General features: G+C 49.2%; 1 protein-coding gene and 1 pseudogene across 4 annotated transcripts; both read right to left on the bottom strand.

Moving 5' to 3' along the window:
• Window positions 1–664: 664 nt before the first annotated feature.
• LOC117723467 (cytochrome c oxidase subunit 6C pseudogene) lies at window positions 665–1,060 on the bottom strand (annotated as a pseudogene).
• Window positions 1,061–1,455: 395 nt separating this feature from the next.
• On the bottom strand, window positions 1,456–21,942 carry Slc9a5 (solute carrier family 9 member A5). 4 transcript variants are annotated; one of them, XM_076915747.1, is made up of 16 exons: window positions 20,439–21,942; window positions 16,316–16,618; window positions 14,772–14,935; window positions 14,513–14,591; window positions 14,055–14,232; window positions 13,373–13,593; window positions 12,956–13,158; window positions 12,634–12,723; window positions 12,467–12,537; window positions 11,627–11,756; window positions 10,947–11,035; window positions 10,687–10,813; window positions 6,730–6,900; window positions 6,152–6,218; window positions 5,375–5,509; window positions 1,456–3,261 (listed from the first exon to the last, which is right to left on the bottom strand). In XM_076915747.1, the coding sequence occupies exons 1-16, from the start codon at window positions 20,632–20,634 to the stop codon at window positions 2,789–2,791; spliced, it is 2,697 nt and encodes an 898-aa protein (XP_076771862.1). In that variant the 5' UTR covers window positions 20,635–21,942; the 3' UTR covers window positions 1,456–2,788. The 4 variants fall into 4 exon arrangements, with proteins under 4 accessions (XP_076771862.1, XP_034378026.1, XP_076771864.1 ...); XM_034522135.2 differs by having other exon boundaries at window positions 1,457–3,261; window positions 6,152–6,221; XM_076915749.1 differs by lacking the exons at window positions 14,772–14,935; window positions 16,316–16,618; window positions 20,439–21,942 and having other exon boundaries at window positions 1,459–3,261; window positions 6,152–6,221; window positions 14,055–14,146; window positions 14,513–14,588.
• Between the last annotated feature and the right edge of the window lie 52 nt (window positions 21,943–21,994).

The raw sequence follows: 21,994 nt of genomic DNA, 5'->3' as shown, positions 1-21,994 counted from the left end.
CTGTGTGGTGCGTGGGAGAAGGAGTGACTTCTCTCAAGTTCAGGGCTTCGTTGGGGGATGATAAAAAATGTTCTATTCTTATATCCTGATAAGGTTTGTACAACTGTGTGAACATCCTAAAAACAGGGCTGGACAGAAAGCTCAGTGGTTAAAGAGTTTGCTTCCCCCCGTCCATGTCAGAAGGTTCACAAGCACATGCAGCTTCAGCAGCAGGTGATCCAGTGCCTCTGGACTCTGAGGGCACCTGCACTCATGTACATCCCTACACCAGATACACAGACCTACACCCACAGTTAGAAACAAAAATAAACCTTGTCTTGAGACAGTGTCTCTCTATGAATCCCTGGCTGTCTTTGTACTTGCCACATAGACCACAATAGCCTTGAAACCCTGGACTTGAACCCATAGACTGGCCTGAGTGCTGGGATTAAAGACATGCATCACCACACCCAGCTAAAATCTTAAAGATAATCAAAATAGGGGTTGGGGATTTAGCTCAGTGGTAGAACGCTTGCCTAGCCAGCGCAAGGCCCTGGGTTCGGTCCTCAGCTCTGAAAAAAAAAATCAAAACAAAAAACTGTACATTTTAAACAAGTGAATTTTGTGCCATTTTAGTCTCTTTTGTCCATATAATTATTGTTTATTAAGGGAAATTACTCCTTAGCCCACATATTCATGTCCCATAGTCCAGGCGCACAGGTCAGCAATGAACTATGAATCGCATTCCAAAGAATTCTTTGCATTCTGAATTCACTTCGCACTCTGAAAGACACCAGTCTTCCTCATCTCTTCAAAATCTTTCATGGAATCATAATTTCTGTAGAAATATGCATACGCCTTCTTTCTTGTTTCAGCCACGCCAAATTTATAGGCAGCAACAACTCCCAGGGCCACAGTGAATGTGCCAGCAATGTGAACCTGCAGACGCTTGGCCAGAAGACCACATCTGTGGTTTCGGCAACAGAGCACCGGAACTCATGGTGGCCAAAGTCCTCTATACCAGAGTCCTTCCCGGTTCTCGGAGAGATGGAGAGTCTTCGCCATTTTATTCTTTTGTTTGTTTGTTTGTTTGTTTGTTTGTTTTTTGGTTTTTCGAGACAGGGTTTCCCTGTCTAGCCCTGGCTGTCCTGGAACTCACTCTGTAGACCAGGCTAGCCTCGAACTCAGAAATCTGCCTGCCTCTGCCTCCCAAGTGCTGGGAGTAAAGGCATGAGCCACCACTGCCCTCCCCACCCCTATCCCCACCCCCACCCCCACCCCCACGTGCCATTTTATTCTTAAAGGTGCTTTTAAAAAGGTGGCGCGGGCCTTTAATCCCAGCACTTGGGAGGCAGAGGCAGGCGATTTCTGAGTTCGAGGCCAGCCTGGTCTACAGAGTGAGTTCCAGGACAGCCAGGGCTACACAGGGAAACCCTGTCTCAAAAAACAAACAAACAAAACAAACCATCTTCAGACCGTAGGATAGGAACTGGACTTGGGGAATGCTGTTCTCTAAAGATTTCAGGGCCCGCATCCTTTGTTTCATAAATTCTCAAGGTTCCCAGCTCCCCGGAGCTTGAATTCCTGTCACATGCAGAGGGACGCTTGTTCATTTGGCTCGAGGCTGTGTTTACATTTTCCCAGAAATGTCTCCGTGATACTACACAGAGGCTTCGTCCTTGGATAGCTTAGACTCTGACCTCCCTGCTGGCCTTTCCCATTTGTGGATTCCCAGTTCTGAGATGCCTTCAACCCATACAGTGAAAGTACAGGGACCAGAGGGACTAACGGTTCTGCCTAGGATATCCCCTACTATTCTCTACTGAAAAATCTTGAAATAGGCAGATCCCTTCTTGTTCCCACCCCTGAAAGCTTGAGACAAATGGACAGAGGACACTCATCCATCTGAGAGATGTTTAATGTATCTTGGGTTTAAGGTACAAAACACATGGCAGGGGCTAACTCCAGGAAAGCCACCTGTTGTTAGTCAGCTGCCCCCAAACATTGCAGCCAGGCATCCCAGCACCAACGGTAATAGTGTAGTGGCCTTGGGATACCTGATTCCTTCTCCCTTTGGAAAAATTCTGAGGTGGTGACAGGCCCAGAGGCCTGTCTCCTACTCTTAAAAATCTCAGATCCAAGCCCCAGAAACGTTTGAGATTTAGACCTAGTGCAGTAGGCTGGCTACAAAGCAGGTCTGAACGAAAGCCTGACCCAGCGCCTAGGTCCTAGAAAAAGAGTCACCATGACCTCAGTAACGGGAAGCAAAGGGAAAGTGTTAAAGCAAGATGTGGTACTCATGTAGCTGACCCAATAAGTTAGCTGAACTGACTAAGGCTTGCCCTCTGTCCTAGCCCAGTCACTCTGAGGACCAGCCCCTCATGAAGCCTCACTGCCGGTGCACTGATCCTGACCTGGTGCTGGAGAGGGCATGGAGGTCAGGGAGGACCAGTGTCCACTGAAGAATGATGCTTTGTGGGGAGGAACAGCTGCCAACAGTAAGTCCAGGAAGACGCCCTAGGGAAGGGACAGCAGCTTGTGGGCCTATCCCCTAGAACTCTGGACTGGATCCTGAGCCATTTTTCAAAATGAAAAGTGAGAAGGGTTAAAGGCAGGGAGAGAAGTAAGAAGGGTCCCCGTGAGGACCAGCCCAGGAAACCCTTCTGACCAGTCCCAAGGAGGCTGTTACCACTTCAGTCCAGGCCCCCCTAGCCCCATACCATACCAGGCTGGGTAGGCCCCTCTGCCCATGCTGAGGAACACTCCCCACAGGGGCTCCACATCCTGCTCTCCTCCCTGAGGCCCTGGGCTACAGCCTGCCTCCTCTGTTGAACTGGATGCACCAGTGGGAGTTGGCAGTGCCAGGACTAAGATGAGTATGGCCCTTGTGGCCCATGAGTGGCTGCAGCTCCTGCTGCTGAGGGATGTCGGCGCTGCTCTCGCTGCGAGAACGGCCGGCTTTGGCCAGGCTTGGGGGGAAGGCAAAGCTAGAGCGAGGGTCAGAAGACAGGTCAAGAGGAACCTGGGGCTCTTCAGTGACCAGAGGGTGGGGAGGTAAGCGGGTTAAAGTCGGGGGCTGGGTACAGGGAGGGGATGCCAGACTCTCCAGGGACGAGATGCTCTGGTTCCAGCCTGTCTGCATGTCCACAGGCACAATCTTGGTTGTTTCTGAAGACACATACACAGCCAGGTCTCCCTGCCCACTCTTCCAGGGTAACTCCTTCTCCGCACAGGTTGGAGATGGGGGGATGATGCGTGGGCTCGGACACACCTCAAGGCTCCCTGGGAACACAGAGCGTACACATGAGTTTATTGTCAACGTAGGGGAGTCCTCAAACACACCCAAGGTCACCATATTATGCTAGTCTGTGCTGTACTCAATACCTCCATAGAAGGAAGCATCAGACCGCTTTGGTTTGTCTCGTGCCCTCCCACTAGCGGAGAGAGCTGTACACAGAACAGTTGTCCACAGTTGTACATACTGAACAAATGGTAATTAACTACAGCTCAGGAAAACCAAACAAGAAGGACGCCTTGTCTCTGATCACCCTCAGCAGCCCCAGCAGCGTCAGGGCAGAGACTGCATCTTGCTAAGCCTCATCCTGACCAACTAGTGAGACATCCTACTGAGCTGTGACAACAACTGTGACAACTCCAGATGGGGCTGGAGAGGTGGCTCAGAGGTTAAGAGCACTTGCTGTTCTTGCAGAAGACTCAGTTCCGTTCCCAGAGTCACGTCAGGCAGCTTACAACTGCCTGTAACTCCAGCTCCAGGGGATTCCCTGGCCTCTTCTGGCCTCTGACGGCATCCGCTAGATGGACTAGACATGACACACTTATTACATTTACAAAAATAAAATCAATCTTTAAAAACATCTCCAGATGGGGACTGGAGAGATGGCTCGTTGGTTAAGAGCACTGACTACTCATCCAGAGGTCCTGAGTTCAATTCCCAGCAACCACATGGTGTTTCACAACCATCTGTAATGAGATCTGCTGCCCTCTTGTGGTCTGCAGGCATATGTGCAGGTAGAATGCTGTATACATAATAAGTTAATTAAAAAAGAAAAGACTGAACATCACTGAAGTCCCCTTTGGAGTGAACTTTCTATACTACCACGTGGCTTCTTTTGTTCTATTTTGTTTTGTTTTGTTTTGTTTTCCGAAAGTGTTTCTCTGTGTAGTCTTGGCTGTCCTGGAACTTGCTCTGAAGACCAGGCTGGCTTTGAACTTAGAGATCTGCCTGTCTCTGTCTCCCTAGCACTGAAATTAAAGGTGTGCCCCACCACCGCCTAGTACCTCCACCTTCTTAACCATTTTGTAATAGGTTTGAGGGGATTTATTAACTAAATGTGTGGTCTAAGCTGGAGCTTTACTTGTACAAAACTGCTGCAAAGGGGCTGGATGAGGTAGCGCACACACCTGTACTTCCAGGACTTGGAGGCAGGGTCAGAAGGATTGTGAGTTTGAGGCCAGCTGGGCTGCCTAGGGTAATGCAAGGCAAACCTGGGTTACATAATGAGACTTTGTCTCAAAATAAACAAATAAAAAAAAAAAAAAAACCAAGGAAATCTGACTCCCAGCTAGGTATCTTATGAGAAAGATTTTATATATGGTTATGATATTGTGATTGTGTCTTTAAGAACACTTATCTTGTATGTTGAAGTACTGGTTGATAAAACGAGATGATATTTGAAGATTTTCTTCCTAAGAACCCTGGGGAGCAAGTATCATAGGTCACAGTGGAGGAAGCCGAGCTATGAGCAGACAATGACTGAAGCTGAGACATGGGCAGGTGGGAGTTCATCTCACTACTGTGTCATTTAATATTTTGAAATTCTCTGTAATAAACTTCTCTAATGTCCCCTGAGAGTTTGTGCCAACTACCATTGAAACCTAACATTAGGAGGGAGAGCGCCACACGCAGAAGCATGAATACTGCTTTTCATGCACAAGGATTCCATTTCGATAGGCTCAGTTTTCTCCCAAGGTCAGGTGCCAGTCTCCTCACTCAGAGCTCTACATGCCGGCAGGTGTGCTAAGCCTGGGTCACAAGGGACCTGGGGCACTTGCTTTTAGGTCTGCTTATCACTTTGTGTTCCTTGGGTTGTGGTCTTTGAGTCACGTGACTAGCTGGGCCAAGTGCAAATCCTTTTTTGCATTATGTGATTCTGGACAAGGCTCTAAGGCTCTGTGAGTTCCGTTTCCCCATCTTGGATACCCGAAGAGGTTGAGGTAGACCATTGTACAAGATTTCTGATGGAGTCAAAATGCTTAGGCTTAGTAAATGCTGGTGGTGAGTAAACTAGCAAACCGGCCTCCTAAGGCAGAGGCCTGAACTGGCAGAGGACACAGCCGGCTGCACAGGGGAGCGAGAAGGGAAGGAAGTCATTACCTGAGACCTTGCCTTCTTGGAGAACCTCACTGGTAGCTCGAGCCACGAAGATGATGCCTTCATCATCCTCTTTCTCTGTCTCTGAACTCTCACTTTCTTCCTCCTCCTCAGACTCCACAGTTAGTATCACAGCAGCTGGACAAGGGGGAAAGCCAGCCAACCCAGTCAGTAGCTGCTTCTTGATACCAGACAACCTCAAGTCAGCTCCTGCCCTCTCTGCCCCCTCTAAAGACCACGTTAGCAGAAGCACCTGCATCTTCCTTCGGCCATTTTGGGATGTGGTCTAGAATATTGGACGTGATGGGGGAAAAGTAGATTACAGAGCCCAAGGAGGCAATCCAAAGGTGCTAAGTCCTCAGAGGAAGCCATGAGGGCCACACCTCCCAGCTCTTTCTGTTGTCAGCCCAACTGATGATATCAGCACCCACAAGGCTGGAAGGCCCATTAACAAATGCAGCTCACGGGGAACTAGGTTTTGATGACGAGACCTTATGCCTTCAGTTCCACCTATCCTTGGAGGCCCAGGCCACTCTACCTGTCCATCTCCATGACCTTTTCCAAGTCCTTAATAGTCCATAGTCAGAATCATCGGTTTTTACCATACATGGTATGCAGATTTGAACTATTCCAACACTCAAGTGTGCCCATCTAGTCCCTGAAGAGAGGGACCCAGATCCTGGTACTAAGTGTTCCCAGAGGAGAGCCTCTGGGATCCGGATGACAGGCCTGCTCCTTCCCTTCCCCACCTCCCTTCCATCCCTGCAGCTCCCTGCTTGCCTGTATCCTGAAAGCCCAGGTCTCGAGGAGGCTTCCCATTTGTAGCTTCGGGATTAGCCACACCATCCTTCTGAGGACCAGAAAGCAAACCTAAGACTATGACCTTGGTCTTACCACCCCATTCCCAAACCCTGTGAAACGGCAAAGTCAACAGAATAAGCCTTCCTAGCCTGGAAGGAGGGGGAGGGGGAGAAGGGCCATTTATCACAACGGTCTACCACGCCACTACTCCTTGGTCAGCCTGGCAGTGACTGTGGAGACTAGAGTCATCCATCCACTTCCTAGCAGAGGCTCTGAATACGTGGGCCTGGATAGGCCAAAGGACTCCTAGAATCACCTTGCCAAGAACTCTGCCCTTTTCCTGTCTGTTTCACCCCTTGTAGCAAATGGCCCCACAGCCAAGAGGCTGCCCTCCCTCTGAAGCCCAGACAGACCTGAAAGGAAACCCAAACTGCTAGAGTCACCACACCCTGAAGGTGATTAAACATCTCCTCCAGCTGAGTTTGGGATATGAGAACTCAGAATTGTTTTTTACCAGCCTATAGCCCTAAAGGAGGTGTCCCAGAGAAAAGACACACCTTCTTATGGCCGGTCTTGCGGGGTCGAGGTTTGCTCTTGGTGAAACAGATGTTGTGTTTGGTGGACTTAAAGGACTCCAGCCGTCGCTTCATGTTCTGCTGGAAGACCTCCTTGTCCTGTCGCTCCTGGGCATCCTCGGAGATGAAGTGGCGGCCGCAGCTAGCTTTGTACTGGCAACGATAGGCCGACCTTGCCATGAGGCTGGGTGCCTTAGCCTCCCACAGGAACCCCAGGCCACAACCCCAACATGTTCATCACAGGTCCTGCCAGCCCAGCTTTTCCAGAGTTCACCATGGAGTCAAAAATAAAATTAAAATATACAAAGGGATTGTAGCCAGAGATTCTGTATTTGGTTCACTAAGAAAAATTTTCCCTTTTTCCGGTAAGTCCCTTGCGGCCTTTCCCTCAGTTCTCTCTAATTTGAAGTGATAAGAGGCAGGGAGCCCTGTACTTTGATCCCTGGGGCTACTGTAAAATCACAGAGCCATATCCTTTGCATTTATCGCTGTGTCCTGATTGATCCCCAGGTACCTACAGAGGATCCTCCTGGCAGCTAATTTTCTTCTAACCATTTCTACAACTGCCACAGCCCCAGGCCTATGCTTTGGACTTTCCTAAGTGTCTGCCCTGAACCCTACATCCTCTTGGTCCCAGCCAATGCTTATTTAATATAGAGCCAACCCTTTATCTACTTCTTTTATCTAACTCTTTCTCAGAAAGGCCATGACGTCCATACCCTCACCCAGCCTATGTATTTCTGCCGTTGGCAGCTTGGCAAACTCTTCCTCTCTAGTGGGAGGAACTCAGCAAAGCACTGCCTAGAGCATTCCTGGTCACTCTATTTTGTCTCACATTCTATTTGGTTTTTTTTTTCTTATTCCTCACATTTTCTGTCTCTCTGACCCACTTCTGAGAGCTCCTTCAAGTCTCCCATCCACCTTTCTCCTTTCCCTATGTACCCGGAAATGCCACCCTACCTCTGGGGCAAAGTGGCCCTGTCTCAGCTTTGCTCAGCTCACTCCTTCCTGAATCCCTCAGTGCTCAGCTCCTCCTCCCCCATTCCTCCTGCATCTTTACTTTTCTTACTAAGGAGTCCCAGTGTCTACTTACCCTCTGCTTTCAGACAAGCTCCTGCCCTTGTTTCTAACGTCCTTTCATTGACACTACCATCTCCCTTCTTTTGAGGCCAAGATCTTATAAATTGATTTGGACACTTCTCTGTCTAGTACTTCCTTAAATACACACACACACACACACACACACACACACACACACACACACACACAAAATGCTATTCATGTTCTCTAAGTCCAAACTCCTCCCTGGTCCCCAGTCCTGAGGCCTCAGAAGCTCTGAAGCCTGGCCTCAGGATGGCAGCTAGCCCTTCTACCCAAGGCTTTTCCTTCTCCAAGGGTTCCCTTCTCCCCTTTGCTGGCTCCCTGTCCCTTTCTTCCACGTATATTTTTCTGTATTGTTCTTGGCCCTGTTTCTCTAAACACTCCCCAGAGATCTTATGAGTTCCCTCTGCAAAACACCAGGCATCAGACCAGCTGCACTAGAATCATCAGGGGGCTTATTAAAAACACAGATTCTTAGTTCCACTCCATATTACAGAATCTAAATCTCTAGGAGGCGAAGCCAAAAGCATTCCATCAGGCTTCTTAAATGAGGAGAACTCTTCCAGATCTTTCTCTCCAGCCCCCTCTTAAGCTATATCTTAATTAACTATACACTATCTCTAATGTTATTTCTGGAAAGAACATAAGGAGTTAGGGACTGCGCCATGGTGCAACTAAATGCATTCAGAACTAGTTGAGTAACCGTACCCCAAAAAACGCTCCATCCATGTCAGTCTGGAGGAAAGTCTTTAGTAGCATACCACAGGCTCTGTCCTCAGCTCTATCCTGTTCAATACTTATGATGACTTAGATGAATGTAAAGTTAACAGGCTTAGCAAATGTTCAGATGATATGAATCTGAGAAAAAAACAGCTGATGGTAGACATGGGATCTAAATGATGGAATGATGGTGAAATTAAATAAGATGACATTTGACAATATTGTTACACTATGCAAAAACTGAATCCAACCCATCGGTCAGACACACACACACACAGACAGATACACATACACAGACACACACACACTGACATACTGAATCCAACCCATTGGTCAGACACACACACACACACACACACACACACACACACACACACACACACCACTATGTACTTTCTCTGATATAACACAAGAAGAATACAGTGTATCTGAAGAAAGCCCCTGGACTTGATCAGGCTCCAGAGTTAATAATCAGAAAATATAAGAAATGGAGTGATGTGCTAAATATCACTAGGCTGCTCAGCAAAATCTAGAAAAATGGTAAATCCTCCCATAGAGAGAATTTAGTTTCTTCAATAAATAGCAAGGAGTAAAAAGAAAAACTGTTAAAGGTTTTTCTTAATGGAGGATATATTTCCCAGACACAAATTGTGAACCTCATTTGGATCCTTCCTGAGCTATGTAAACCAGCAAGGGAAAAAAACAGATATTTGTTGAACAGTGTCTGAGCACTTGATATAAAGAATTATAATGTTATAATAACAATACTACAGTTCGATTTGTCTTGATTTTTGCAGTGCTGGGAAATCAAACTCGGGGCCTCATAGGTGCCAAGCAAATGTTCTACCACTCTCCGACCTCCTCAGCCTGACTTTAATTTTAAAGATCTTGCCAGCTCAGGTGGCGGTTTCATACCTGTAACCACACAGCATTTGTGAGGCTGAGGCAAGAGGATCCCCAATTTGAAGCCAGTCCTAGGGCAGCTAGCAGGACTGTCTTAAAGAAGCCAAAAAAGAAACAAAAAGTTCTTGCCATATACTGAGATATTTATAGATAATATCATATGATGTCTGGAGTCTGCTGTAAGATAAAGTGTGGGCAGGGTGTGGTGGGTTATGGAGCGGAAAAAAATTTAATCACGCACAGATAATTATTAGAGTTGGGTAACGAATAAATGAGTTATCTCATTCTCGCTACTAAAATTTTGCACAAGAAAAACATTAAAAGGAAAAAAAACTGGAATGAGGTGGGTTTGACAGCCATTATCTGGAATCCATGAGTGTCTGGCGGAATGTGACGATAATTTGATGCCCTAAATCCGTGAGCCAAATCAGGGATCCTGGACAGAAGGAACAGCAAGTCTGGAATAGGAAAGTAAGGGAGCCCCTATCACTTGCCCTAGTACCCTCCACGGGGTGGGGGAGGGGGCTTCTCATTGGCAAACACACACCAGAGGCAGAAGAGGCTGTGGGGGTAGGGGGGTCTGTGAGTAAAGCCACATGGAAACCTTTAAATCTTATTCCGCAGAACTGGAAACTAAAGGGAGGCACTCCCAAATTAAGCCAATTCTATCTCAATAGTCTACCTCAGTGTAGTGCTGCCATGAGTAACAGATTCCTACTTCAAAAGGCCCAGGATAATGACCTGCTGCCCCCTTGTGGGGTTATAGAAGATCCTCTCCTGGATAGGATGGGCCTTCCCAGACTCAAAGCTCCAAAGCCACCGGATTTGCACAGGACTAATCCACCTCTCTTGTTAAACTGGTTCTGAAGGCTTTCTCAGGTCCCTGCTTCCACCACCTGCATCCTCAAAGCTCCTTGTCCTCTCTCTCTTCCTTTCCCCTCAGGGACAATATCCACGAGTGCTCCTTTCCTCCCTAAAGCTCAGGAAGCCAAAGTGTTTCCTTCTAGAGTCCCAACCTGTTCAGCTTTCAATCCACACCTGATATATACCCTGCATACCTGATATACACCCTGCAGCACTTCCTCCTAATCAACAATAACCACCCAGCAAAGGGGGAAACCCACGGCCTTCACCTAGGCATTCCCAGCTGGACACACCACCTCTACAGTCCACTCCCCATCACCCTCAGAACTCTCACATCCTGCGAGCTCTCACCCTGCGCCTCGGCTTGTAGAGGCCTCCACAGAGCAGATGGTGCATCGCGGCATCCTCTCGGTCTCGGCCACTGCGGACTGTGTCAATCACCTGCAGATCCAGACACGCTCCGCTGCCACTCTCCCTCCTGCAGGAGGCAGGGATATGTGTGCTGGGGGCCAGAACAGGTGAGGGGAAGGGCAGAGGCAAGGTGTGGATGCATCCTCCCCAGAAGAATCTGGGGAAAAGAGCTTAAGGGGAAGGGCGCCTCGTGGACTCACAACAGGTTGGTGACAGAGGTCTCTGCCACAGAATTTCTGCTAGGCATAGAGGGTAGAGTGAGTCCTGTGGAAGACAAGACGTGGCCTCCCTGTCGGAGTCAAGATGTAAGTCAGACAAGAGTCAGATGAGGAGTGGCCGGACAGAGGGTAATGAAAAGAATAACAAGCATTAACAATTATTTTGAACACTATTTGTTTTGAGCCAGAGCTGGGGATTACCCAGGTTCTTGAATGCTATACAAATGATGAACCGTTGAGCTATGCACCCAAGATTATTTTGTTCTTTGTTATAGCAGATACTGAAACACTTCACACACTGAATTCTCGAAATCTGACCTAGGCAGTCCTATCCTTATTGTTACTTTCCTCTCACTGAGGAAACTGAAGCTCAGAAAATATAAGCAACTTATCCAAGCATCTGGCCTACCCATGATAGTAGCTAAACTGTGTCTGTTGACTTCAGAGTCCAGCTGTTTCCCACCTCTCTGTACAAGCCTGCCAGACTCTGTCAATACCAGACCTGCTCCTGCAGCTGTGACTTCACGACACCCTGGAGCCAGCTGGGAATTCCAACTCCCTGCTCCTTGCTAACAAGCCTGCCTGCCTGTCATTCCTTAATACCCTACTCTGCTGACTATCTGTCTAGCCGCCACTGGCCTACCTGGTAACTGCTGGCCCACCTGGTCCACAAAGCTGATGGCGTCTCGGATGTTGAGTCTGTAGTACACATCCCAGATTTGGTCTCGGATACGATAGGCTGACCGCCGCATCAAGAGCTGACTCAAGTATTTCTTGTCAAACTGTTCCCACCTATAGAGGATGCCAGGCCCAGCCCTGAGTATTATCCTCAAGGTGTAGCTGGCTGTCCCTTCCCCTAGACAGGGCAGGGACAGTGCCAGCGCTGGCCTGGCTTTCTTGGTATGAGTCTCAGCCAAGAAGAATCTCAAGGCTAGTCCCTGTTCTTATATCCTTTACAGTTTCAGGAGAGAGTCTGTCATTAAAGTTATTTAAAATAACTGTAAAAATTATAACCATGACCAAAAAAAAAACTACCAAGGATAATTATAACAGGGATTTGTCCTTGTCAGAGAGGCCAGAGATCTCCAAGGAATCAGTGCCTGTGGTTAGATCTGAAAGATGATTCAAAGCTATGCTCAGAGGGAGATGAGGCAGGGTTCTGGTAGACAGAACACATCCAGTGGTCTCAGTGGTCAGCCTTGGACTGCATGGTGGGCTCTGAGGCTCTAAATAGGGTCTGTGTAATTATCAGACAGACCACCAAACACAGAACAGAGCATAACAGGGTGGGAGTCTGGCAAGTGCTGGACCATGCAGCGTATCTAGCAGACCACCCTGGGGAGCTCTATCTTATCCTGAGAACACTGGTGTGCCACTGAAGGGTTTGAGGTCACGCAGCCTGAACCTGGCTGTGTCCCTTCTCGGAAGGGTGGCATATCTCCCATGCTGCCCTGGCTGGTAGGGCTACTGTTGCTGAAGGAGCCTCGGGGCAGCTCCCTCACCTGTCCCTCCAGTAGTGGTAGCCATGGTGCCCCACAACGTCCTCCACTGCAGCCAGAATGTGGTCAAAAGTCTAGAATGGGGGTGGGTAGGGGGACTGGATCAGGACTCTGCCAACGTAGGAGAAGGGAGAGAGGGGCAGGTGGAGGGATGGGGCTCTGGTACCCACGTGCTCGTGTAGCTCCTGGTTCAAGGTGGGTTTGTGGTAATCACTCCTCTTCACCCTCAGCCACTTGACCAGTGGCTTGATGGTCAAACCCTATGGACAGGCAAGAGGTGAGCCCTGTCCCATTCAGTTCCCTGCTGCCTTTCTTCCCCCCACCCCCCAAAAAGAATGGGCTTCAGTTTTGCCTCAACCCATTACACTCAAGGCCTGGGAAGTCAGGTCCCTGCCTCCCCCAGTGGAAACAAAAGGCCCTGTCCTAGTGTGTTCCAAGACTCTCCCAGGGCCTGCTGAACCTTTCCCCACTTAGCTTCTTGGGCGCTCCCACCTGCACGATGACTGTGAAGAAGACCACCACAATAGTGGTGGCCACAAAGTAGTCCTTGGCAGGGACCTTGGTCCTGTCCAGTAGAATGACGAGAGCAAAGGCCACAGCCCCCCGAAGGCCCCCATAGGACATCACCACCTGGTCAATCTTGTCCAGAGGGACCAGCCGGAACTGATTCAGCACCCAGGTCTGCAGGACTACGCCTACAGCAGGAGGGAGGCCAGCAGGAGCAAGGGGTTGGGAGCGGAGGACACTGAGAGGCCAGCACCAAGCATCTGGGCTAAGGTCTGGCAGGGGTTGGGACAGGTGAGCATTGAGGAGAGGCGTGGGAATTAACATGGACGTGAACTTGGACTGAGGGGATGAGGGGTGAGAGGGAAAAGAAAGGGACAGGGGAGCAGAGGGCGCCAGCAATACCGAGGGCTCGGAAGAACAGGATGAAGAAGAGGGTGCCCAGCACCAGCCCAGAGTCCCAGGCCCATTTGGAAGAGTCCACGGCTGAGATGCCAAGTAGCATGAAGATGACCGTCTCGGCACAGCTGGCGAGCGTTTTCATTGTGTACTTGACAGCTGTGCGTGACTTATGGGAGATGTTGGCCTCCACGTATTTCTTACATCCCAGGCCACACATGGTCACCCTGGGGGAGGGACAAAGTACAGGTGAGGGAGGGTCCTGAAGGCTCAGTTCCTCTGCAGCCAGTGGGAGTGATGCCCATCATGGAGTATCAGATTCTCCAAGCCAGAGCTCAAGGATGTATGAAGATTACTAGTTAGCAGTAGTCCTGGAATAAATACAGATCTCCAGGCTTCCCATTAGTGCCTCTTGCTCTGACTAATAAACCCTCTGGGGGTGCTACACCCATACCAACCAGGCCTTGAAGTATGCTGGCAGCTTAGCCTGCACTTCAGGTAGAGGAAGTGTGAGCTTTCAGGTACTCAAACAGTTCTAGGTGCTAGAGCACAACCTGAGGCTTAGCATCCTCTGAGGACAGAGTATGAGGTGTCCACTACCACAAGGGCTCCATGAGGCCCACAGGTTCCATGTAAAATGTGTCCTTCCCTTTCCCAGTTTCCTGCCTGTGATAGCCCCAGGACTCACGCAAGAATGGCGGACAATGAGGCCATTTCAGCAGTGAGGTAGGCTGCGTAGGCGAGGAGGAAGACCAGCAACGGCTCGATGATGCGGACCCGCTTGGTGAAGCGTGTGGTCAGGGCCAGGAGGAAGGCAAAGACTAAGCCCACGGCTGCCCCGCCCAGACTGACCACAAACAGGGAGGCTGGGGGAGGAGTGGGTTGTCAGCATGACCCCTGGCCCAGACCCTCCCCAAGCTGGGCTGACAAGTCTGTTGACTAGTAAGAAATAGAGGAAGGCACCCACCACACTCCCTGGGGCTCAGGATCCCAGACTAGAATCCCAAGGCAAGCTCCTCCCAGACCCCATTTCTCCATAGAGGACAGGAAGGAATGAGGCATCAGAATAGCCTCCTCTGTCCCAATGCTGGCTGGCTAGGTCCAGAGAAGGAAGACATTGCTCGCCATGTTGGAGGAAATACTGACCGACTCCCTTTAGGTAGTCAGTGGCCTGCACGTTGGCAGAACCCATCTCCACAAACGAGTTGCAGACCTTGTACAGCACCTGAGTGACAAGAGGAGAGGCAGGAAGTGGGAGGAGGCCACAGAGGGGAAGTGGGCAAGAACAGAAGAAAGCTCAGATCCTATTTGCAGCCCAAGGGACTAGGAGGAAAGGTCTAAGCCTGGTCAGATATCCCATAGGCAGCCTAGGGTCAAGGGTCGGCAGTCTACCACACATTCTCACCACAGTAACTGCATCATTGAGCAGAGACTCGCCGAAGACGATGATAAAGAGTGTCTCGTTGACGTGCACCTCCTCAAAGACAGCCAACACGGCCACAGGGTCCACCGCTGAGATGAGGCTCCCAAAGAGCAAGAAGTCCAGCAGGCCCGCCTGTACCCTAGGAGCTACCAGGGGGAGACAGAGAGAGGGCTGGTTGGTGAAGATGACTGCCTCTGACAGGACTTCCTGTGATAAGGCCGCAAGATTTCCTACTGGGAATAAACCCAAAGGGAATTTGGAAAGGTGGGGAGACCGGCCTATATCCTACAGGCTTGACCTGCGAGTGTCTAAGAATCTTTGCGATCGCCAGCTGTTGTGATATGGTCTCTTGTTGATGTAACAGGACTCTGTATTTGCCTAACTCACAAGATGGCTGCAAAACCATTCAGGTGGTGCTGGTAATAAACCTGCAGCAACAGTAAAAGCAGTTGACAGTAGGTAGAATTGGCTGCTGGCTGGCTTTATTACCCAGAACAACAGGAAATGGGTTCTCCCACACCTGTGGTTCTCAGCCAACGAATGGATGCGGTGTGTGCACAGTTCTCAGCAGGAGGAGCATTGTAGGTGGGACTTGAGTGTGTCCTATAACCCTGTGAGTCCCAGTTTCCCCGTATGCAAAATGGAAATGGTATCAATCTCAAAAAAAAAAAAAAAAAAAAATTCTTTATTTAGTTAGTGCCTAATACATGGTAGGACACCAGTACCATTATTATTCAGAATTACTACTATGCTTAGAATCTGAGGTCCTCCTTTCCCTTCCTGCCCCAAATAGTTCACTTTTTATTAAGAATACGAGATGGGAGTTCCCAGCTGGGAATTGCAAGCTTCTCCTTTTTACCTTAGAAGAAGCCTGAATTTTCAATATCAGGACTGAATGGATTCCTTATGTCAGGAAATAAAGAAGAGGTTGGGTGAAGGCCTAAATGCAGAGCCTCAATAAAATGGAGGTTAAGCTCAGGCCCTGGTTCCAAATGAACACAAGGGGCTCTACTTTCTCTTCCATTAAATGAGGTAAATTCTCTCTCACCAGAGTTATTAAGAAGACACAATAAGAAAGAATGCCCGGCATAGCAGTTAACATTTTGTGAATGTAAAATATGCATTTATTAGAAATAAAAACTGGAAACCACCTGGCATAGCTTGAGCAGACCTAGACTTGTAAATCCTTGCAGGGCTGGCAAAGAGCAGTGCTGGGACAGAGGGCAGGAGTCGACAGAGTGCTACTGCAGGCTCCTGAGCTTTGCAGCCCACACACAGCTGGGAGCCAGGCCCCTGCTCAGCTCTCATGCTGCAGAAGCACAGATCCAGCTGGCAGAGACCAAAATTAGGACCAAAGCCTATCTGGAGGACCGCCATGCAGTCCAGGTGAGTCTGACCTGCAACCGAGCTCCCAGGGAATGGGACTCAGGCATCTGACCTTCAGAGCTGGAGAAGGAAGTTAGGGGATGGAGCTAGCAAGATTTTTTTTTTTTTTTAGAAACAGCCTAGGCCCTAGGGTTACTCACCCACAAGTCCAGCCTGCTGCAGGCCCCAAAGGGCAACACCTGTTGTGAAGGCATTCCAGAGCGTGCCCACCACGGCATAAGTGAGGATGGCACCCAGGTTGTCAAAAAACAGCCGGCTAGGCATGAAATAACCTGAGTCTAGCACGATGGGAGGGAGCAGGAAGAGGAAGAAGGTCCCCGGCTCCAGCTGGTACTCAGCCTTCTTGGCCACAGCTAAGACAATGCCCCCTAGCACCAGGCCCAGTAAAATCAGCAGGCAGCTCTCAGGGACCAGAGATGTTACTTTCCGAGACAGGTGAAACACTGGAATGTAAGAAGGCAACAGGTGAGAGGCCATGGGATATCCTCCCATAGCCTGGCCTGTAATATTTTGTCTTACCAGTTTACCCCAAGTTCGAATCCCTGGCCCTAGGGCCAATGGAAGAACTACAGAATCTCTGATTCCAAGGCTACAAATTCTTCATGACTGCAAGGCTGTTCTTGCCTCCCCCCACCCTTTCTGAAACTGAAAATGCCCCCCACACACACACACCCCTGCACTGCCATTCTCAGGGACAGACCGCATCTTTCTCTGACTTCCTTTACCCATACCAATCATCTGAAGTTAAGCAAATGCTAAATAGTCTCCATATCATGTATAAGATTGCTAAGGGAAAACAAATCAGGGCCTCTAAAATCAAACAGACTGGGTTTGAAGACTATTTACTCATTCTTTGACTCTCAATGTTCTCATCTGCAAAATGGGAATGAAAACAATAATGATCAAATCAAATGGTTGTGAAGATTAAGGAAAACAACCTGTTTATAAGCATTTAGAGCTTGGCCTGGTAGGACAGACCTATGATCAATTTAGCAAACCTCTCTCAAAATAAAGTCAGGATACAGCTGAGCTGTAGGACGTTCGATGGCAAAGCATATCCTACCATTCACAAGGTTCTAGATTCACTCTCTGGAACTGGAGGTGTGTCAGAAAACCAAGCACACTGGCACACACTTGTCATTCTAGGACTTGGAGTCCTAGGTAAGAGGATTGCTGTGAGTTCAAGGTAAACACTGTGTAGGATTTTTTTTTTTTCAAAGATTCATTTATTTTTATTTTATGTGTGTGAATATCTGCTTGCATGTATGTAAGTGTGTCACGTATATGCCTAGTATCTGAGGAGGACAGAAGAAGGTGTCAGATCCCCTAGAACAGGTGTCACAGGCAGTTGTCAGGTACTGTGTGTACTGGGAACTAAACTGGAGTCCTCCTCTACAAGAACAGGCAATGCTTTTTTTTTTTTTTTTTTTTTTTTTTTTTAAAGCACTGAGCCAACTTGGTTTATATAGAGAGTTCAAGGATAGCCTGGGCTATGTAGCAAGACTTTTTCTCATCTCCCCCACCCACCCCCCCAAAGAAAAGCACTTAGCACACTGATTTATAGTAAACACGCAATAAATGTTTGCTGTTAACATAACATGATCTATGCTAATAGATGCATACATAGCGCCTTTTAGAAGCACCTTGGGCCTCTCAACCTAATGTACATATTTCATTATATGGCTCAGTTTAAAATTTTTGTGTCGGGGGCTGGAGAGATGGCTCAGTGGTAAAGAGCACTTCCAGAGGTCCTGAGTTCAATTCCCAGCAACCACATGGTGGCTCACAACCATCTGTAATGGGATCTGATGCCCTCTTCTGGTGTGTCTGAAGAGAGCAACAGTGCACTTATATACATAAAAATAAATAAATCTTAAAAAAAAAAAAAAAAAAAAAAAAGCTTTGTGTAGCTGGGTACAGTGGCACGTGGCTTTAATGCCAGCACTCAGGAAGCAAGCAGAGGCAAGAGGCAGGAAGATCCCTGTGAGTTCTAGGCTAGCCAGGGCTATATAGTATTCTGTCTTGAGAAAGAAAGAAAAGAAGAAAGAGAGAAAGGAAGGAAGAAAGAGCGAGCTTTGTATAGAACAATCAGACCTCAAAGCCCTCTGACCTTATCACTTTCTAATGATGTGATCTCAGGAAATTTATTTATTATTTTTTTAATGTGTATTTATGTACCACATGAGTGCAGGAGCCCACAGAGACCAAAAGCAGGAGTCAGATCCTCTGGAAATTGAGTCATAGTCTGCTGTTAGCTGTCATATGGGTAATGGGAACTGAACCTGGGTCCTCTACAAGGGTGCTCTTAACCACTGACCCATGTTTCCAGACCATCAGACAAATTCTTTGATCTACCTAAACTCCAGTTTCTCTTCTTTAGTATAAGAAAAACATCCATCACAAGGGGCAAAGACAAAGTATGTGAAATGTGCAAATGTGCCTAGTGTAGTGTCAGACACACAGTAGGCTCTCAACAAATATTAATTAGACTCTGGAGAAAAGCAACATATCTGTCTCTAGGAACAGAGGAGGGTATAAGAAAAGGATTTCTAACATTATTGCTTCTCCTACTTTTGTCCCTAATATGGGTCTCCCTTGGGCTCTTGCATGTTGGCCACAGCCCATATAGTCCAGTCTCTCAGGTAGATAGAGGAAGGATCCTTATTAACCTGAGCGTATGCCAAAGCAAGGCCCTTTGGAAACTGCACCCACAGGTCCTACATCTATCTAGCACATAGTGGATTCTGCATCTATATGTATTGAATGAAAGAAAATGTATGGAATGAAAAGGCATTCTAGTTATAAAACTGGAAGGTGTTCCAGAATACTCTGCTTATGCCCCACCCCCAGAATCCTTTTTAGCTGGAGAGGAGGGTCTCTTCTTCCCCCATAGGAGGTATTGTCCAAAGTAGAAAAGACACTATATAGCTATGATATTGGTGCTATAAACCTTAAGTAAGAGAAGACTCTTCTACAATCCAGGAGCTTGTCAGCAAACGCAGTCCTTACTCCAAGTCTGAAGCTGCTTTCTACACTTTGCTGTCACTGCTGCTGGGCCTCTAAGGTGAGCTCAGACACAGGTCTTCCTCCCTCCAGTCCCATCTCTGGTTTCCTTCTCCCCTTAGCACGTACCATCCCCAGCCCTGCAAACCCAAGACCTATGAAAAAGTCAGTTGTCTGGCAGAATCAGGTCCCCTGAAGATACTTAGGGCTCCATTTTCCATTATTAATTGTGGGCTACCAAGGTGGACTGGAGAGTTCTATGGCATCTCCGTTCCCCATCCTATAACCCAGCAACATTCCAGGAGGAGGAGGAGGAGGCAAACCTAGGCTGTGGGATTCCTACATGAAGGTTTCATTGGGGAGACTGGGGTACAAGCTGTGCCAGCATACATGGAGAGTGAGTGGCAACGCTCAGCTATAATTAGTCACCCCCACAGCAGAGCTTGAACAACAGAGAGAAAGAAGGAGGGTCTCCATTGGGGAGGAGGGACCACTGGCTGCCAGAAAGCAGGGAGAGGCAAGGAAAAGCATCTCTGGTGGGGGAAATGTGTGAACCTGAAGCACAGCCTTCAGTGTGAGGGCAGAAAGAGGGCGAGCATATGAAAGCACCCGGGGTAGCCAGCACACAATCAAGACCCAATAAAAGCAAGTTTCTTAAACATCGAAAAGAGGAACGTGAATTGGAGGGTGGGGTTGCAAATGGGCGATAGAAGGTAGCAACAGCTTTAAGTAGAGTAGAGAGATATGTCACAGGAAAAGTGGCAGTTTAGTTATCTCAGGAGATATGAAATCGCAGGAAATTTTCTCAGAACCAGAATGCCAGGGTTTCCAGGAGAATATCATCCCTTCAGTGTCCCCTTGCGTCCTCATTGCTGACAGGTTTCTGAGAAGCTGGACGTCTGGAGGAGAGGCCTTACTGACGTTTATTGAGGAGAGCTAACTGCAAGGGGAAGGGGAAAACTGGGGGAAAGAGTCTAAAGATGGAACCGACGAGAGCGGCGACAGGCAGTCCTTCAGGAAGGCAAATCCTCTAACTACCAACTGAGAAGGGAGACCCACAAGAGAGCAAAAAATGGGAGAGAACCCAGATTTGTGGAATTGGAGCCTGAGTCCCTGCACAATGCAAGACGCAGAACTGGATCTGGAGACCTAGGGGCTTGGGGGCGGGTCCTCTGCGGGCCGCTGGCCTGGCGTGCGGGCGCGCTCACACACACAAACCCACACACACACACTCACACACACACACACACACACACTCACCGATTTTGGCCAAGCTGGCCACCAGGATCCACAGAGCCACCAGGTAGGGCGCCTCCACTTCGTGCCACTGCCAGCGGAAGAGCGCCAAGCCTGGAGGAGGCTCACCTAACGGCCCCGACTCCTGAGTGGGTTCTTCTGTGGCCCCCGCCCCCGCCAGGGGCAACCCGGGCAGAAGAAGCAGTGCGGCGCGCAGCATCTTGCTGTCCTCCGGGCACTGCACGGCCGCCAGCCCCGCGTCGCTGCCGCCGCCGCCGCCGCCTACCCGGCGCCCCCGCGTCACAGGCACGTGGGGCTCACTCCCCCCAATCCGGGCTCCGATACCCCCAAGCCGGGTCCGGACCCCGAGACCCTGCCCAGGATTCTAGCAGTTGGGATCCCCTCCTCCATCTCTTCTAGGTTAGTCTCATCTCCGGAAATACCCCAACATAGCCCTCCTTCCCCTCGAGTCCTGAAACCCACTCTTTCGAGTATGCTCTCCTAAACCGCTTCTCCTCCGGATTCAGAAAGGTGACCAGTTACCGCGTCCCGGGGCAGCAAGGACAGGGGGTCTCGGGAAGCGAGACAAGCGCGGCTACTGCAGAACACCGCCCAGCTGGGGCCACCCGCCCCAAGAGCTTAGGCTGCGGGTCCCGGCGCCACGCTGAGAAAACCGCAGGGGGCGGTGCGCTGCTGCCTACTAACATGTTCTCCAAAACCTGGGACCCCACTATCGGCCCACTCCCAGACCACAGCTGCGCACGCGCACTGGGCACACCCAGAAAGCCTTAATGGACAACGGTGCCCTCAATGTACCCAGAAACCTCAAGGCCGGGACCGACCCAGCTCTTTCCAGGCTGAAAAGGGAGGCTATTCCTTTTCTCCCCAGAGCCCAGAGGCACCGCCTTCCCTTTGCTTCAAACTACAGGGAACTGTTCGTCTATTCCATGGATCTGAGATGATCTTACGGAATTCCCTTTAAACTAGGAACAACTTGGGGAATTTGACTCATCTCGCCCCAAACCGAAGAATGTCTCCACTTTTCATTCATCACCCAAGCTGAAGGAACATGCGCTACCTGCCTCCTCACACTGACTCATTCCATTCTTTTTCGAGAAAGAGCACCCGTCCTGTTTTTCCCCCCACGGCTAAAGGGGACTGAATCCACCTCTTCCTTCAAATATAAAAATCTATTTCCACTTCTTGTTCCAAATTGAAAGAGAACCTTTTCGTTGCTTTCCCCAAATGAAGAGAAATGCTTTCACTGATCTTTCAAACTAGCAATTAGTCCCGTCTCATCCCTTAACTGAGAGTGTCCCAGCTACCAAGATTATCCGATTATCCGAAGAGATTTACCCCCAACCGGCTTTAAAAATCCCTACAAAGATCGGCTGCAGCCTCGCCCTCACCAAATCTAAAGAAAGTCTCCCCGCCCTCTGCTCTGAGGCGGAGCGGGAGCTCGGGTTTTCCCGCCCTCCTCGCAGTGGAACTAACGGGATCACCAGCTCTGTGAGTGGCTGGCCCAAGCGCCGCCTCTGGCGGTGGTTAACCCCGAGCGCGCGCTCTCCGCTCAGTCTTGG

Source organism: Arvicanthis niloticus, chromosome 18, assembly GCF_011762505.2.
Source record: "Arvicanthis niloticus isolate mArvNil1 chromosome 18, mArvNil1.pat.X, whole genome shotgun sequence".
Taxonomy (NCBI): Eukaryota; Metazoa; Chordata; class Mammalia; order Rodentia; family Muridae; genus Arvicanthis; species Arvicanthis niloticus.
The sequence above is the reverse complement of the archived record's forward strand: the minus strand, read 5'-3'. Positions and strand labels throughout refer to the sequence as shown.